The sequence below is a fragment of the Chironomus tepperi genome, unplaced genomic scaffold (assembly GCF_022539635.2).
Source record: "Chironomus tepperi strain 1889 unplaced genomic scaffold, CSIRO-AGI_Ctep_v1 contig_398, whole genome shotgun sequence".
Taxonomy (NCBI): domain Eukaryota; kingdom Metazoa; phylum Arthropoda; class Insecta; order Diptera; family Chironomidae; genus Chironomus; species Chironomus tepperi.
In genome coordinates, this window is record NW_027226520.1 from 271,537 (window position 1) to 289,856 (window position 18,320).

The 18,320-nt window shown below is 30.7% G+C and overlaps 3 protein-coding genes across 4 annotated transcripts; 1 reads left to right on the forward strand and 2 right to left on the reverse strand.

The window, feature by feature from the left end:
- Positions 1-20: 20 nt before the first annotated feature.
- LOC139096687 (beta-taxilin-like) lies at positions 21-3,460 on the reverse strand. Of its 2 annotated transcripts, XM_070648420.1 has the most exons (4): positions 3,295-3,460; positions 3,161-3,223; positions 1,482-1,857; positions 21-1,416 (listed from the first exon to the last, which is right to left on the reverse strand). In XM_070648420.1, the coding sequence occupies exons 3-4, from the start codon at positions 1,830-1,832 to the stop codon at positions 319-321; spliced, it is 1,449 nt and encodes a 482-aa protein (XP_070504521.1). In that variant the 5' UTR covers positions 1,833-1,857; positions 3,161-3,223; positions 3,295-3,460; the 3' UTR covers positions 21-318. The 2 variants fall into 2 exon arrangements, with proteins under 2 accessions (XP_070504521.1, XP_070504520.1); XM_070648419.1 differs by lacking the exons at positions 3,161-3,223; positions 3,295-3,460 and adding an exon at positions 1,927-2,043.
- Positions 3,461-8,200: 4,740 nt separating this feature from the next.
- On the forward strand, positions 8,201-15,128 carry LOC139096710 (protein tramtrack, alpha isoform). Its single transcript, XM_070648445.1, has 4 exons — positions 8,201-9,372; positions 12,144-12,488; positions 12,578-13,449; positions 13,512-15,128. The coding sequence occupies exons 1-4, from the start codon at positions 9,151-9,153 to the stop codon at positions 13,957-13,959; spliced, it is 1,887 nt and encodes a 628-aa protein (XP_070504546.1). The 5' UTR covers positions 8,201-9,150; the 3' UTR covers positions 13,960-15,128.
- A 256-nt stretch (positions 15,129-15,384) lies between these two features.
- flr (actin-interacting protein 1 flr) lies at positions 15,385-18,155 on the reverse strand. Its single transcript, XM_070648391.1, has 5 exons — positions 17,995-18,155; positions 17,548-17,669; positions 16,055-17,464; positions 15,850-16,000; positions 15,385-15,783 (listed from the first exon to the last, which is right to left on the reverse strand). Exons 1-5 carry the CDS (start codon positions 18,008-18,010, stop codon positions 15,674-15,676), a joined length of 1,809 nt encoding a protein of 602 aa, XP_070504492.1. The 5' UTR covers positions 18,011-18,155; the 3' UTR covers positions 15,385-15,673.
- Between the last annotated feature and the right edge of the window lie 165 nt (positions 18,156-18,320).

An 18,320-nucleotide genomic window follows, 5' to 3' on the forward strand; every position in this document is an offset into this window, starting at 1 on the left:
AGAAATTTTTCAAAGGCAAATTATTATTTTGTGTCAGATATTTTTATTTTAAAAAAATTAAGTGATAAAATTTACATTTGACTGTTACAGACACTAATTCTCAATCGTTTTAGCTTGTGACACACTAAACAGTAATTGATGAATTTGGAGTTTTCGATAGTTTCCTAAGACTTGAAAGTGAAAAATTTCAATATTGTGCCACGAAAAACAGTTTGAGAATCACTGACATAAGCAGACTAGAATAGATGTAAATCATTCTGGTCAAAATTTGATTCAGTTTGTAATAAAAAAAATGGAAGTAATTGTTTACTCAACCAATTACGCATCATTTTGAGCAGTAACCTCGGCAGTTACTTCATTATTTTCACTTACAGTCCCGTTAATAAGCTCTTTTGAATTGGGTTTATTTTGTTCTAACTCACATTTATTATCCTCTACAGGCGGTAATTGAGGAGTTAATTCATTGTCATTTGATAATTTTGATTTTTCTTCTAAAACTGGCTTCGAGTTTTTCTTCGATTTCTTAGACTTTGATTTCTTTGTTGGCTCTGCTGGTTGATTTGGCGATAAAACTACGCTTGAGAGTTGTCCTTGCAGTTGCTCTAAATTTTTCTTTAACTCATCACGGTTCTTAATCATTTCATCCAATTTATCTGGGCCTTTATCCAAATTCAATTCTTGTGGTAATTCTTGAGGAACTTCTTCTTTTGGAATATCCTTTACTTCCGGTATTTCTATAGAACACTCGACCAACTTATTGTAATATGCTTTCTTTTCTGCAGACAATGTTCTACATAATTTTTGAAGATGGAACAATTGCTTTGCAGTTTTTGTGATGTGCTCGTCTCTAACTTGCTTCTCACTAATCAAATCTAGCAACATTGCATTGGCTTTTTCGTACTTAATCTTCCATTGCAACATTTCCTTTTCCATTTTAAAAGTTTTCTTTGTCATCTGTGACATGTCAGTTTTATATCCATCAAACGTCTTTGCAAATTCACTATATTTAGATGTATAAAGGTCTACTTGAGCTCTTAAGTTCTTCTCAGAATTTAAAGACTCGGCTAATTTTTTCTTTTGTAAATTAATAGTCTCTTCTAATATATTGACTTGCTTTAAGAACATCTCACGTTCAGCTAATGCCTCAACACTTGCTTTAGCGAGTTTTGCTTCGTTTAGTTGAGTGACAAGCTCCATTTGTTTATTGATTCTATCCATTTGTTTTTCACGTTCCTCATACTGAGTTAAAATTTTCTTAAATTTCTGACTCATCTCTTGATTATCATTCTCCAATTTTTTATTCTTGTCCGAATTTTCATTCATGAGTTTTTGAATCTCCGATAGCGATTCTTGAAATTTAGCTTGAGTTGCTTTTCGATGTTCCTCTTCCTCGCGAATTTTTGATAAACTATCGTCCTAAAAATTACCCGCAAAGGTATTGAGTTATGAATGAGAAGCTGGAAAATATACGTCTTACTTACCTTAATAGTTTTATTTTGGTGTTGAAGCTCACGACACAAGCTCTCTAATTTGGATTTCGTATTAGCGACTCGAGTTAGCTCAGCAGTCAAGTTATCCTTATCGAGTATGAAATCTTGAATGGTTTTCTGATTTTGCTTCTGTTGCTGGAGTAAAACTTTTAATTGACGTTCACTTTCGACACAACGTTTTAAAAGAATTTGGTTCTTTTGTTGCGGATCATCGATGCCATTAAGAACTTTTTTCACAATTTCAGATTCAATTTTCTGTTCCATTAATTTTTCTTCACGGTTTTTCTTAACAACTTTTTCATTTGCTGCCGTGTTATTTGATTTCCCTGAAGGTCCGTCCATGATGACAAAAGCTTTGCAATTAAATCTGAATGAATAAAATATTTTTTATTATTATTTTTTGGGAATTCTATATCTAAATATTTGATCAATATACCTCGAAATAAAAAAAGACAAGGAATTTTTTTGAATAGAATGAAAAACGTGAAAAGATGTGAAAATTTTTCTCATTTACACGCACATACATACTATTTGAATTAAACACGCGAGAAAAAAATCTATTTTTAAACAGTTCAATCTCATTCTCTTTAAGCATTAAAGAGAACGATGTAAGAATTTATGTGCAGGAGACTTCGTATTATAGGAGCTTTAGTTATACTATTATCTATAGAAAGACACTATATTTTTTTTAGATAAACAATATTTTAATAATATTAACAAGTTAATAAAAATTTATTCATATAAATCTATTAAATGCCAATGTTTTTTTTTGATACACATTCCAGGCATATCTTTTGTCATTGCTTAAAATATGATTTTCTTAAGGTAAATTATAATGCTAAGAGAGAAAAAATGGCAGCTTTAATGTTAAAAATTAGTTTGTTAATGTTATGAGTTCATTTGGACATTTTCTTTAAATTCATCACATTTACTTAAGTCAGTTCGAACTAGTCGACGTTTACGTTTTTTATGTTCAGAGAGTCCAGATGAGGAATTAGTAGATGGAGTTCCTGGCGGTGTTTCTAAATAAACGTCTTCATATATTGTCTCAAGCATACTTTTTCGAACTAGAGTTGCTGAATTTGGCGTGTAAAACTCATCATCATTCGGCAGTGAGATTTGAGATTTAAGTTCTTCAAGAGATACAAAGTCATCAGAATCATCCATTTCAATGTCATTTTGATAGTGTTCTTGTTGAACCGTCCGGTCAGGTGACGAACAATTTGACGAGATCGAGGAAATAGGAGATGAAAATTCAAATTCCGGTAAGTCTAATGATTGTTCAAGATCACCATAATTTAATTCCTCATATTTGTAAGAAGTGTCCTGAATTGAAATGTCGTTATCTTCGTCCTCTTTATGTTTGTGTTCGTTGTATTGCTTGTCACTCATGTTTTATGTTTCTATGATTCTATTTTACTACTTATAAACGTTCTTATCGATTTTGATTAGATTTTTGTGCGTGTCTTAGATACATAAATTCTATTTTTCTATCTTAAACAATCTCTCTTCATCATCCATTCAACATCTTCTCACTTTACTATTAGTTTCACAAAGCATTAGCAAGAACCGAAAATAAAAATAACAAATAAAAACATGAAAAGCAGAAAAATAAAGCAGGTAAGTGATGGAAGCAGAAAAGTTAGTTAAGTATATATGATATAACTCACTTAGAGTTGTTGATAAGCTGATATTATGTAAATTAACGTTTTTAAGTAAATCCTAATGAAATTCTGAAAATATTAAAAAGAAAAACAAAACATGAAAAATTACTAAACGAGGTAAATTTTTCGCTAAAACAAACCTTGAAATTTTTATGTGCAAACTTATATTTTTTGATTAGTTCTTGATTATGCTTGAGTGTTCCGGATGCTTAACAATACCTATCTCTTTTATTTCACTCGATAAAACATCATTTAATTAATAAATTATTAAAAATAAAATCTTTAATATTTCGCAACTAACGAAAAATTGTGTAAAAAGCGACGCTTTAAAAATCAAATTTTAAATTTTTCAACGTCGTTTAAAAAAGTTTTTGCTTAAAAGTCGAAAGCCAATAAGTACGTACCGGTACGGACAAACAATCAACATTGGTAATCAACTTTCGAACCAGTCAAATTTTTAAATATTCAAAAGTGTATGGAACTCTTTGATGATAATATTCTCCCTCAGGAAAATATAGATATTATTTTACTTTTGAGGTGAATGTCCATTCTTCTTAAAATTTCTCATTTTCTATTCTACGATCTGCATTTATCAATAAAATGAATTAATGATACTAGTAAATGCAGAATTTTTTTATTAATGACTGGGACAGATTTAATGGTGTTTAATGCTTCAATTTTGAAGGTGAACTCGTAATCTGGTTTTTTTGAATCGTTTTCAGAAACCAAGTTCTGAAGAAAAAACCAATATACATTGGTAGTTTCTTGAAATAAGCTTTGATGGTTTTTGGAAAGTCTGAACTGATTAATTTATTGTCTCCCTTGTTTTATTATCAAGAACAACACGATTGATTCGATATAGATCAATTATTACGTCACGTGTTTAGGAGAGTGGAAGGATTGTTTGAGTTGCTGTGTTTGATCAAATAAGAGAAATTTTTTTTCATAGGACTGACCACGTGCTTGGTTGAAAATTTAATATGAGAGAGAAAAAAAGTAGTTTATTTTGGTTTTTATTAATTCTTTTTTATGATATCAATAAATGTTTACAATAAATTTTAATGAATCATTACCACTCTTATACCTAATTCATTTTAAGATTAATAATCATGATTTTCATCACTTACATCCTTCATTAAAAATTAAATGTATCAATTGAAATTGCATCAAAAATATGCTTAACGGATATTAATAAATTTATTGGAATGGCTCGATGTATGTATGTTGAGCTATTGTGCATCAAAATTGCACATTTTTCACGCCACTTATCGAAAATTCTTTTGTCGCGAAAAGAAAGAAATGAAAAAAAAAAAATTATTTTTAAACGTTTACGATATTTTAAGGTCTTTAATTGCAAATCTAGGTAGATTACAATTCGGAATTGTTCGTGTGATTTAGACGAATTGGAATGAAGCCGTGAAGAGGAGCAAGAAGAAGAAGAAGAAGAAGAAAGGAGAAAAATTAGAAGGCAAATAAAAAAGTGATTCTAAAAATATTTCATTCTTTATGTCGTATATAGCTCCAGAAAAAATGCTTAAAATAAAAGCCTAAATTCTAATTTTCATTAAATCAAGTCACGATGCTATTGTCCTTAATACGACGTTCATAAATCATACAAGATTTACTGTTTAACAACATAAATCTCATAATTATTAATTTATGGATTGTTTAATGTTAAATCTTTAGCCTACAAACATTCTCTGCCACGATTCATCATACATGTAATGTCAAAATTTTGAAAAACATTCATAAATGACCCGGGAAAAGCGATCATGATTTTCATTTTTTTTTTCTTCTTCTCTTCCCTATAAATGCTCTCGTAAAAATAAAAGAAATGAAATGAAGGAAAAATATCAGATATAAGAAAAGAAAATTCAGAAGAAAAATGTTTCCACGCGATCAAAAGAGTTGAAAAGCTATAAACCTGGAGTTCATCTGTTCCCATAAATTAACTCATGTCTGTCGAGCTGTTAAGCATGGACGATCAATAAAAATAGCAAAACACGCAATTTTCGACAGTAAATCTGACACATGTGATTTTCATTTGTTCAAAATCATGGATTTAAATATTGAATGGAGGCAGATGAACATTTTTTTTCTTTTCGTTTCAAATTGCGTCAACGTGCTGATGGGAATAAAAAAAACGTCTTCTTTTCCTAGAAGACGGAAGACTATGATGAAAGAACAAAACTTTCTAACATTTCCCAGTGTCTAATTTTTATGTCGTTAAGCAGAGTTTAGTACATCATAAATTTTCGTGACTTCTCTCTTTTAGCTCATTTTCGAACGGTAACTGTGCTTTGACGTCTGCTTTTAGACTGTCTTTTTTTAAAATTCTGTTTGCCTTTATTTATTTGGAAGGTATTATTGTTGTATGTATGCAATTTTAGGAAGTAGCAGTTAATCACAAATGATATTAATCTCATTCAGAAAAATCATTTCTTAAGGACACAAAGAATCCCAACATATTCTGGAATAACACCTCAAAAATGAACAATCAACTTCTTCTCTGCATGTTTTTGAATTTGGTTACAAATTTGAGCATGCTCAATTATTGACTGAGTATACTCATGAGCACGCTCATTGCCTGTTAGAGATGACAAATAATTTCAACATAGTATAGTATCAATTGGACAACAAACAGTCTACTGAATAATTAGCGCTTAGGTCATTCCACATTCGCGGATTAATTTTTTCAATTTCCGACTTTTTGCTATTTACAATAAAAACACATTCTAATTGTGGACGAAAAATCAGTTTTACTATTTTGTAAACTTACTTTTTTATTGAACTTCGTGAGACAAATTTTTAAATAAAATGTTGGCAACAAATGCTAAACACGGTTACCTCTTAATGCCACCTTTTAAAAATTGCTGGATAAAAATGAACATAATAATAAATTTGTGGTGGATAGATGAAAACATGTGCCTCATCTATGTCAAAGTTTTGTTATTTTTAACTGGCTTAGAAGCAAAAATAAAAAAATTACACACACGGCATTAGAGAGACATAAAGAAAAAAAATTTATTTTCACATTACAGACATATTTTGTTCCAGCCAGACATAACTCATTTTCTTTTATTTATATTTTTCTCTTCTACATTTTTCTTGCTTGCTTAATTTTTCTCATTTTATGACTGGGCGTAAGCGAATGTTATGTAAACGGAAAGATTCTTCTAAGTCATCCTTGGAATATTGAGAATACCTCACTAATGTGAAAATACATCACTAATGGAACAATCAATCACACACGGTCATATGAAAAATGTATGACGAGAATAAACCACAAGAATTAATATCTAGTAGTGGCGCGAAATGAATCTCATTCCACGCTCCAACAAGATGAAAATTGAGTCTCATATGCTTCATGAAAATTAAATAATCACAGGACAAGATGACTTTAAGTTTGTTTTTATTATGCAAGCCTGACATTTATTTTTGCATTCTAGTTGTTCATGGTTTCATGCCCAAAAAACCATAATAATCTTCCCAGTTAATAAATAGAAATCATTGCATGAAGAAAAACAAATGAAAATGAGTAAAGACAATAAATAAAAGTCAGGTTGTGTTTAGTAAAAAATGAAAATATTTGAGACATGCTTTTGCGACCAAAAATAGTTTTTCTGATTTTTTGGATATTTTTTTCTGCCCTGGGATGTGCTGAGTAAAGGAAAAATAAATGTATTTTCATCTCAAGCATTCATCAAGTGAAAATATCTTTCTGGATATTTGTGTTTTTATTTCTTGTTATTTGTTACACATTCACAAAGCGAGAGAATGAATATAATCTGTTGCGTCGTGTTCGTGAAAAAAAGAAAGACAATGGACCAGTTATCTACAAAAAGTAAAATGCTTGGAATGATGATCAGAATACATACGTGAAGTGACACGATGCGTATTTTTCTTCCTCTATCTTTCTCCACGACAATCAAGCCGAAAAGTCCATTCGTAATCAAAAAGAACGACATGAGACTGTAAAGATGGATTTAAAAATAAATTCAATTGTCTTGTTCGAGGTCTTTAGTGCCATCAGATTCAAGCAGATATGAATTGGGGGATATGTGACATACATTAATAGTAAATGCGACATTTCATCATAAATCATCATGAAAATCCTCGCGGTGCAATGAGGAATTTTTAATTTCTTTTTGAATTTAGATTGAAAGAAAACTATGAGAAGCTAGAAAAAAAGTAAGAAGAGTTAAATTAGTACAGTTCTGCATATAGAAATAGAAATGCCACAGAAATGTCTCATCAATTTAAATGGATCTTCAAGTCTTTTCCTCTCTTTTCTATCTTTTTTTCTAATTAATTAGGTGTGCTCAGCAGAATTCTTTACTTTTTAGCCAAATGTCCAAAGAAGTACTATGGTGAGCTTATCGTTGATATGTTTCGGTTGTCCCCGAATAAATAAACATCCAGGAATTCAATATTTTTACTCATTTTAAACAATTCTTTTGAAGATCGTTTATAGTTGACATCCATTAAATATGAAAATTTTCAAGACATTACCAATCAAAACAATGAAATGTCACTCCCTTTCATGACCTTCTCTCCTGTCTAAATGTCGGACATCATAAGTAAACAATTCATAAAATAATCCTAAAGATTGTAAAATGCGCCCCGTGACTTGCCAAAAAAATTGAGCAGTATGTTTACTTTTCCTTTCGTTAGTTCTGTCTTCGTTTGTGACGAATATTCAAAATCCTCACTGTTGATTAATATTTTTTTTCATCCTATTGTTATTTTGCTCTCTTGATTTTCCAATTTTTCTCATTTTCCTTTAACTCTTTCAATATCTTGTGTTGAAAAGAAGAAAAATGAAAATTGCGAAGTAGCAAGCAATACGATCGTCAAAATGTCTCTGAGAATTTCTCAAAAATTTTCTCAGCAAATAAAGGAAACATTGTGGACATTTCAAGACAGAAGGCAAGAAAAAGGCGAATTGTCTTCGTTTGATCTATTTGTCTCAGTGTCGCTCATTCTCTCGAATTTTTTGGCGAATAAAAAAAAACATTAGAGCGCATAGAGCAAACCATCACACAACCTTTTCAGTTTACGTCTAATTAGATTTCGTGTAAGATGATGTCTAAGTGGCAGATACGCGACCATCCAATTAATTAATTAAGTGGGAAAAAATCACAAACAAATTTTCATCTCCTGGATTAATTTAATTATTATTTCTTTCCCTCATCATTCGCGAGACTGTGTAGATCGTTTCAGGAGATGCATAACACGATGATGTTGATGGAAAAGTAAAGATCATTTACAGAAAAAAAAATCTTATTGCTTTATTTTATCTCATCTCATTTGGCGGGACGGAGTGAAGAAGAAAATACAAGAAAAGAAAGAAAAGTATATTAAACGGCAGTCCTACAATATTTCCATCCCAGTAAAAAAAAGTTTCAACTTTGAAATTTTCCATCGTGTGAGATTTAGTGGTGTGTAGTGTGAGGTGTCGTTACGTAATTTTTCATTTTCACAATCGGACGGAAAATAAGGAAAAAAGAAAGAAAGAAAATAAATAAATAAGCGGAAAAAGACATCAATGCTGCTAGATCGGTGTGCGATCAGTGTGTCTGGAGAAGTGAACGGGAGCAATTGGGGAGCATTTTCCTTAAAAAATGAACAGCTCACATTTATAATATGCATACAGTTTTTTTGTGATATTTTAATAAGACGTAAAGCAATAGCAGAAAAGAAATACCTAAATTAAATTATTTTCTTAAAAAATAAAACAATTGTCGAATATCGCGAGTGTAGAGACGGAAAATAAAATAAAAATTGTCTTGCGGAGAAAAATAATAGTTGGAAAAGTGGAGGAGAGTCGCTCGCTGTGTAAATTTAAAATTTAAATTTAGAACCTAAACTTTTCTCGTGGCTTTCGGGTGGCTGGCAAAAGTTAGTCAGCAGCATAATAATAAAAGAAAAAAATCTACCTTCTAGACGACAGTTAACGGAATAGTGGAATAGTGAACAGTTAGTGATTTTTTAATATGGAAACTTTGAGTGCCAATTGTGAGGAAATAAGGACTCAATTAAACTTCAATAATAATAATAATAATAATAATATCGATGCAGAGCTATCAAGTAAAAATCTTAGTTCACATGAAGGATCGCCAGTAATTGATCGTCAAAATCAAATGGATACATCTGTTGAGTTAAATGGATCTAAGAATGACGGTCAACAATTTTGTCTTCGTTGGAACAATCATCAGGTGAGTGTTGATTTCCTTTTTTGATCATCAATCATCGACAATTAAATCAATCAATTGGGTCAATTTGCCAGCACATCGAATCGCAAAGTCAAATTCATCTCTAATTTATTTCATTTTCTGAAAGATTTTTTTTTCGCGCGGCTTCAAATTGCATTCATTCCGACCCCGATTACGAAGAATTTTTTTCTTTCTTGATTTTTGCTCATTCGATGCTTGTTACAGAATTTCTTACCGCTACTGAAAAGTTTTCCTTGAAAACAACTATCGTCTTGGTCATTTCTCCTTACATGAACCGTAAGCGCATTCACACATTTTTTTAAAGAGCTTTAAGATGATTTTTTTTTGGTTGTCATTAACTATTGCTTCCAATAACTTTTTAATGCTTACTTGGAATAATGACATCCAAATTTTTTCAGTAAATACAAAAATGTGTGTCGGGAATATCCTTTAAGGTTAAAGATTTTTCCTTAAAGGATCTTTAGTCCTAATTTGTGTAAGAATTTAAATGAAAAATGTTTTGGTGTAAAGGATTGGTGTGCCGCCAATCTTATAAAAACATTAGTAAAATTTAGGTAAAGGAATCAATCCCGAGCGACAATAATGAAAAAGGTGAAGCTTTTAAGACTCTACCAAAGCTCGTTTAATAACACCAAATCCAGCCGTGTGTCATACATGTGGCCAAAAAGTGCCGTGAGGGAGACTTCTTCATTTACATCGCTCGGAGATGATCAATTGCCTGAAATCAAATACGATAAAATTTAAATAGTAATGAATTCGTCATGGTTTCATATGTCCTAGACATGACATGACAAGTCACGAGGCAGACTTTCATAATAAAAATTGAAATAAAACGTAAATAAAATGCAACTCAGTCAGTCAAAGTGATAATACGGCCAAACACATTTGAAATGAATAGCAGTGAAAAACTAGTATGTCTCATCTATCCGATCGTGAGAACGCGACTTGACTTTTTTCCAAAAATAAAAGAAAAAAAATAATTAAATTAGTTTTTCTGTCTTTCTCTCGATTTCTGAATGTCCCATTGTTTGTTATTTATCGTCGAATTGTTGAGGACACAATTTTCATTTTCTCGCTCTCGCATGACGATCAAAAAATAATTTTTTTCTTGATTCAGGCACACGAATAATTTAATTTATCTTTCCTCTTCTTCTATTTTGAATTTCTTTTTTTACTACGCGTACAATCATCATCGTCATATAGAAGAAAAGTTATGATGAAACTTGAATTTTCTTCTCTCGTACAGACATAATAAGTTCTCTATTTATATAGTAATTACTATTATATTTTTGCAAAGATGAATTATTTTAAATGCAATTATATGTGAAAGTAATTTCATAGTGACATGGAAATTATTTATGCAAAATAGAAAAATGAGAAAGGAGAGAGTGAGAAAGCAATGAAAAGTTGCTGTTGCTTTTCATCTCGGCACTTCATGCCGTCGTGAAAATGTCACGCTAAAGAAAATTTATGGATTTTCCGAGTCTGCACTATATGTATCATTTAATTTCATCGTCCGTTGCAATTTTGCAAATACTTTCACATCTGGTAATATTACATTTACATGCATTACATATTTCTCGCGATCATAATAGGATAGTGAGAGATATACAGTACTTTGCATTCAAGAGAAATGAATGTATTGTTGATAGTCGACTGAAATTCTCAGAATTCCTTTCAAACTCACGAGATTCAAAAAATTTAAATTAAGAAATTTCAATTTTCGATGTGATCATTTCAGTACAACCTTAATTGTTTTCTCTTGCGACATACTTTTGTAATATTGAAGGAATTTTAGATTTTATCCAAAAGTTCCTTATTAAAAAATTTTTCTCAAATTCAACTAAAATATGAATTTCTTGAATTTTGATGCAAACATTAAGAATTTTATTTCATGTATTTATCTGAGTTGTCAAATTGGTGCCTAACTGTGGTCGGTTTAAGCAGTTAAGTTTTTCATACAAAATTTTCCATCATTTTTTTTTTTTAAAAAATGAATCGCAATTCCTTAAAATTACTTTATCAATTAACTAAGGAACTGAAAAACATTAATTATACAAGTATCATGAAAACAAAACCAAGTTCGCAATATTTGGGGTATTTAGGTAGACAAGAAAAAATATTTCTTAGTAATTAAAGAAAAAAATAACTTTTTACTTACTGAATTTCCATTCAAACAACATACATAATATGATAGATCTTTCAGTTTCTTCTTTTTCGATAATATGAGTAGAAAAAAAGAAAAAAGAAAAATTGACACCGCCAAACCAGCATACATTATTAAGAAAGAATCCAAAACAACGAAAAGAAATTATTTTTGGCGTCGAGCTTAAATTATCTTAGCAAAAAGTAAATTTTATGATCAAATTACAAGAGCTACACTTGAGCAACACATTTTTCCCTTTTTGTATGGAATGGCATTCCTCTGGAGTGGGATTTGAGAAATGGCTATAATAAAAAAAGTTTTATGACTTATCCAAAAGAAAAACACAAAAAGAATCTGTTTATTCACTTTTATTTTCAACTGTGTATCATTCATTTAATTTAATTTCGGCAATCTAAAAGTGATCATAGTCGATGATAAAATTAGAAATTTTTCTATTCAGCTTAAATTCCACAATTTTTTAAAGATAAAAATAAAATCCGTTGAATTTTTTTTTTCATTGTAAAACTTTACTTTAATCTTCAATCTCTTTCTGATTTCTTTCTTATTCTTATTTGATGTTATTTTTATTTCTTTGATACTACAATAGACGTCCTTGCTTAGCACATTGCCACAGTTACTGGATCAATCACATTTATCTGATTGCACAATCGTAGCAGATGGGAGAAAAATCAAGGCACATCGTTTGGTGCTTAGTGGTTGTAGTACATTTTTTTCGGAGCTGTTTCACACATTAGAATCTGGAATTCAACAGCAATTATGTCATCCTGTCATTGTTCTTCCCCCGCATACAAATTTTGCATCTCTCGTAGCATTAATCACGTTTATGTATAATGGTGAAGTAAATGTGTACGAAGATCAAATTTCAAAGCTGTTGGAACTTGCTGAAACGTTAGGAATAAAAGGATTGACGGAGATTAACAACGAACATATGGTGCGTGTGATGTTTAAATTAACTTTTCTTCGAAATTGACATGGAATGAAAAATAAATTACTTTGCTTATTCATATCTTTTATTTTCAGAATGGAATTAAAAATCGCAAGTCACAGAACGTAGAGAATCAACAAGTATCAACCGCTAGATCACCAAGTGAAAACGATTCTGATAAACATCTATCAAGATCTGAAACTCCAAAGACTCAACAATCATCTATATCACCGTTTGATACCTCTCAATTAACTCCTAAAATACTTACACCTCCCTCAAGTTTTGATGCATTCTTCTCACGACCTCATCCACAATTTAATTTTTATACACATCCATTATTATCACAACCATTGAATTTCTCATCAAATCGACTTCCATTTCCATCAATGCTACCACAATCGCCATTAGTACCTCCAATTCCAACATCTCAATCACCCCAATTCAATAAAAGTTCAAATATACAGCAAGAAGCAAGAAACTTTGTAGATGATCTTTATAAGAAAGAGAAAATGTTACAGGAAAAACGCATGAAACCTGCAAACCTGAAAAAGATTGATAGAATTGCTGAAAATTTACGTTTTGCAACAAATTCGTCGACTTCACCACCAAGCTCTAGTTCACCAAGTTCGACGAAAAGTTTTTTGGAGCATTTTAATTCAATGACTGTCAAAAAAGAATCAACACCCACTCCAAATTATCCCATTTTACCAAATGCTCTAGCAGCGCAATTTCTGAACGATAAAAATATACAAAAACCTGCTATGGAAAATTTGCTTAATTATAATTCACCAAACAACGAAAACGGCAATAAAAAAGCATCGACACAAGGAAATTCAACAAATAACACTGGTTCTACGCCTACAAAAATTCCTAATTCAAAACTTTTTGCGAAATGCTTTATCTGTTCTAAATTGCTATCAAATCAATACAATTTAAGGGTTCATCTTGAAACTCATCAAAATATGAGGTAGGTTTTATTCATCCATATATCCATAATCATTTATTAACATGTCCTTAAAATTTATTTAGGTATGCATGTACAGTATGCTCTCATGTTTCACGGTCAAAAGACGCTTTAAGGAAGCACATTAGCTATCGTCATCCTGGAACTCCTTCACCATGCGAAAGTGAGAATCGCCGCAAACGCACAAAACTTGCAAGTCAAATCCAACAAATTCAGGCACAACAAATGATAAAAGACCAAATTGCAGCAAATAATTTGCTGTTCTCCCAACAAAATACAGCAAATTCTGGAAATCAATCGGCATCGTCGAATATGCCTCTTAATTTAGACACAAGTAATGCGAATGCCGCAAATCAATTGGCACTTTTACAATCGTTTACAAGTGAAATGACAATTCCTTCATTATATCATCAGCCGTCACAACAACAAGGATCACCGATGGCAACACAATCTATAGTTAAGAATGAAATTAATAATAATGGAGATGAGCAGATGACTGGCGGAAATCAATAATGACTAATTTACAGAGCTTTTTCACACGAAAGAGGCTTAATTTTTTTAATTCTTATACTTATTATTCTACTTTATAAATTCATGTACATCCTTAATTAATTTTATATCTTTGATGATTTAAAGACATTGGAAATACCAAAAAAAGATTGAAAATCTTACGAAAAAGACAGATCTTTATACAAGTTTAAAAAAAATTTTAATATCATTAATTCGTGCAAATAATTTAATTAGTGCTTTTCGATGAGTTTTCCTTTTGTAAATCATAGATTGTAATAAGACAAGAATTTAGATGCTAAGAGTTTATTTGTTGTCGTTTTATATAGAATCAATGGCATGTGTGAGTGAATTAAAGAAAATTATCAACATGAAATTGATTCCACTAATCTAATTTAACTATTTATCTCTATATTTCCCTTAGCTGTGATAGAAATTAAATCAAAAACTGAATATAATCAGAGTGTTTGTCCTTATATAAGAGTCATACACACTTGCATAATTATTGTCATAATTTATATAATTAAGAAAAAGACAATCATGAAAAAAATTGCTTTGATTTTCATTCATAAAACTTGTGTATAAATACAAATTAATCCTTAATCAGTGAAATACGTCCTCAATTACTTTTTATACCTGAAAAAAACAATTAAAGCATGAGTTGATCATCTTCAGATGATGATCATCACATGTTTATGTACATTTAAAAGACACGTGCACACAAAACTTAGTTTAATAATTTTTATCATTAAGAGTTTTACTTTTACTTGTTTCTAAAGAGTTTGTATGTCAAGAATATTTAGGAATTGAAAGTTATCATTATTATTATCTTCATTTCATATTTTAATTTAATTTAATTTGAGATTGTTTGATTTTATTGCAACCTAGTCAATTGATTTTCTCTTTTAGGACAATTAATTTTACGTACCTATCATAATTTTTAACGGAAGCCAATTGTGTCAACTCTTCAGTTTAATATCCTAGGTTCGATACACAAATGTTTAAAATAATGACTACAAGTGTCGAAAGGAATAGATTTTAATATTACTTCCCTTATCTTATCTCGTTTAAAATCAATCAATTACAAAATTTTCTATTAGGCTGCAAGAAAATAGACACAATTGACTCTCCAAATGATTTTTTTTTTTTGTTAGTTATAAAAATTCATGTTCAAAGGACACAGAAAAATTTATGTGAATAAAAATAGAACAAATTACAATTTTGATAGCATAAATTTTAAACTTTTATTGAAAAATTTAATTCACTTTTTTTATTTTTACAAAAAAGTATTTATGATTTACATAAAATATATATGCTTATAAAAATGAATTTTGAATTAAATGACATTAGTACCTTTTCTTCGATTTTCTTTTACTTTTTTCAGGAAAAAATTCAATTATTATATTATTATGTATGCACTAACGGGCACTAACTTAAAGAAAAGGAGAGGTGGGCTCAAATATTGGCAAATTTATGTTTAGACCAGTTTAGACAAATTAAAAATGTCAAAAAGGTTTGTTGAAATTTCAGATGAAATTAATACTTGAAAATCGTTGACTTTAAAATACATAATTGAACTTTAGAGTGTTTGATAGTACCTATCAAAAGAGGGCTTTAAAAAAAGAAATAAAACAATTCAAAGTACAATAAATTAAAGTAGAAAGTATATAGAAACGGGTAGACACATAAGTTTGTAAAAGAGAACTATGACAAATAAGTTTTAGAAGCTTTCAACTTCCCATACTTTAACATTACAATCCTGTCCAGTAGAAATGACAGTTTCGTGATCTAACCACACGAGACCAGTGATTTGCGATTGTGGATGAGCATCTGTAAGTAAATAACAAGAAATTTAATTAATTGACTTAAAATTGTGCAAATTAGCATACGACTTACTTTTAATAATAGTATGTTTGGCTGGACTAGCTAAAGACCAGATAATTATGGTAGTATCTAACGATCCACTAGCAATTAATGTTGAATTTGGAGACCATGCAATTTTATTGACTCTTGCATTATGGAAGCCCCATTCTTTGTTGTGGGCAGGCTGAAAAAAATACATTATTTATTTGCTCATTATATAAGTTGCTAATTATAATACCTTATACTCTTCAACTGAATACAAAACAACTTTTCTGTTACTGTCACATGCAACAAGATATTTATTATTTGGTGAGTAAGCACAGTCAGTGATTACACCGAGATGTTCCAATTCCAATTTTGGTTCCAGTTGAGTACCATTTAACGTAAAAATATGAATCTTATTATCATCTCCGCCAACAGCTACTTCACGCGTTTCACTGTTAATCGAAACAGATGACGCTTCAAATTTTATTGGCAGTGACGAAACTTTGCGATTTTCTTGCGCCACAATGATTTCGTTGACGCATCCAACAATAATTATATTTTGTTCTTTCAATACGTCCATTCCACGAGGCTGACAGGGCAGTTTAAGATCAACACCTGTGTATGTATTTCCTTCCAAACTAATTTGCTTCAATGAGTCATCAATTCCGCATGTATAAATGAAATCACCGTGTGATCTTATAGAATTAACTTGATTTCCATGTCCAATTCCTCCAACTCGATCATTTAATCCGTTACCAGAATTCCAATTTGTTACAGCACCGTCATGAGATGCTGTATATATGATGCTATGATCATCACTTAAAGTTACGGCAGTTATTGGTTTGTTATGTCCCTTAAGAATACGTAAAGGTTTCGATGGATTTTGTGGATCTAAATAAGTTATGAAGCCAGATAACGAGACAGAGAGTAAATGTTCACCTTGCCATAAACATGATACTTGTTGATCATCAACTGTATTGCCCATAATAAATTCAGCAATTAATTCCTTTGTTTCAACATCCCAAAGTTTACATGACTTGTCTCCAGATGCTGTTAATAATTGAGAACCGTCTGGTTTCCATGCTACACCATAAACTCCGCCTTTATGAGCAGGCGAGCCGATTTCAGCAATTAAATCAGATGTGCTTCCATCATACAGGAAAACTTTTCCGTCAAATCCACCAGATGCAAAGTATTTACCATCATTTGAATACCTTACAGCTTGAACGAATCGTGTGTGTTCTTGTTTTGTCTTTTTAAACTTGAATGGTGGACCCTCAAAAATACCAATAGTGTTATCTTCGCTGCCAGTAATAATTCTAAAAGGTCTAGCAGGACGAAAGTCACAACTATTAATTGGTTTTGATTGTCCAGATATTTCTCCTACAGACGTTCCTGTTTCAGCCATGAAAACATGACCAAATCGTTCACGACCTTCTCCAACCACTACAATTCTTTGACTATCTGCAGACCATGCAATGTCTTTAATCGGCCCCGCGATTGGTTGAAATTCATTTTTCAATAAATGTTCCTTATTAACGGTATCCCAAATGCGTACTTTGCCCGATGAGTCACCAGATGCAATGTAAAAACCAGAAGGTGAATATTTAGCGACATTAACGGCACAAGAATGCTCAGTATAGACATCCGATATAGCTGGATTCTAAAAATAGAAGATGAAACATAAGATGATGACACTTTCCCTTAAAAATCATCTAATTTTTTTTTATTTCATGTAACACTTGCATCTATATTTCGAATGATCACAGAATTTCCATTACAGTATAAGAAGTTTTTTCCTTTTGGATCGCCGCCTAAAACGATTGGTTGGCCACGATTTGTTCGAGGCAAGCTGGCATAAATGAATTCTGTAATGAAACGTATAAAAGGGGAATAGAGAATTGAAATCATTGGTTCCATTCAGTGATTTTAATCAAGAAAGAAAGAATGAAAAACATTACACAAAGTTTATGTGAAAAAAATTTAATGCAATTTTTTTAGGGTGTGGATGAAAAAATTCACTGATAAGAATATTATATGATTTAAAATTCATCATAATATCCTCTAATGACAAATCCTATATTCAGAATTTTGCAAAATAAAGTTTTAGAATGAAAAACCATGTGAAAATTTTCATTTTCCGGCTTTAATTTTCTTCAAGCTTCACCTGAAATATTTTCTTAAATTACTTACTATTCGAATAACTCATTTTTTGACACTAAATGCAGCACTACCGATTTGTCGATCGAATACAATAATATTTTTGTAATGTTTGAGGTATTTATGTCTGTAGTTCTTGCGATAAAAAATTAATAATGTTCCGCGACTTTTTGATCTTCACTAAAGATTTCCTTTTTAAGTAAAAAATTGAAAACTGGTCACTTCCTATTAAATGACACTTTTCAAAACTATCTTTTTGCTCTAAACAATTCAGAATGCCAAATAATTCTATGATGTGATTAATCTAGCAGTTAATTCGCTGTAATTAATAAAATAATTGACATTGAAAAGCAATACTT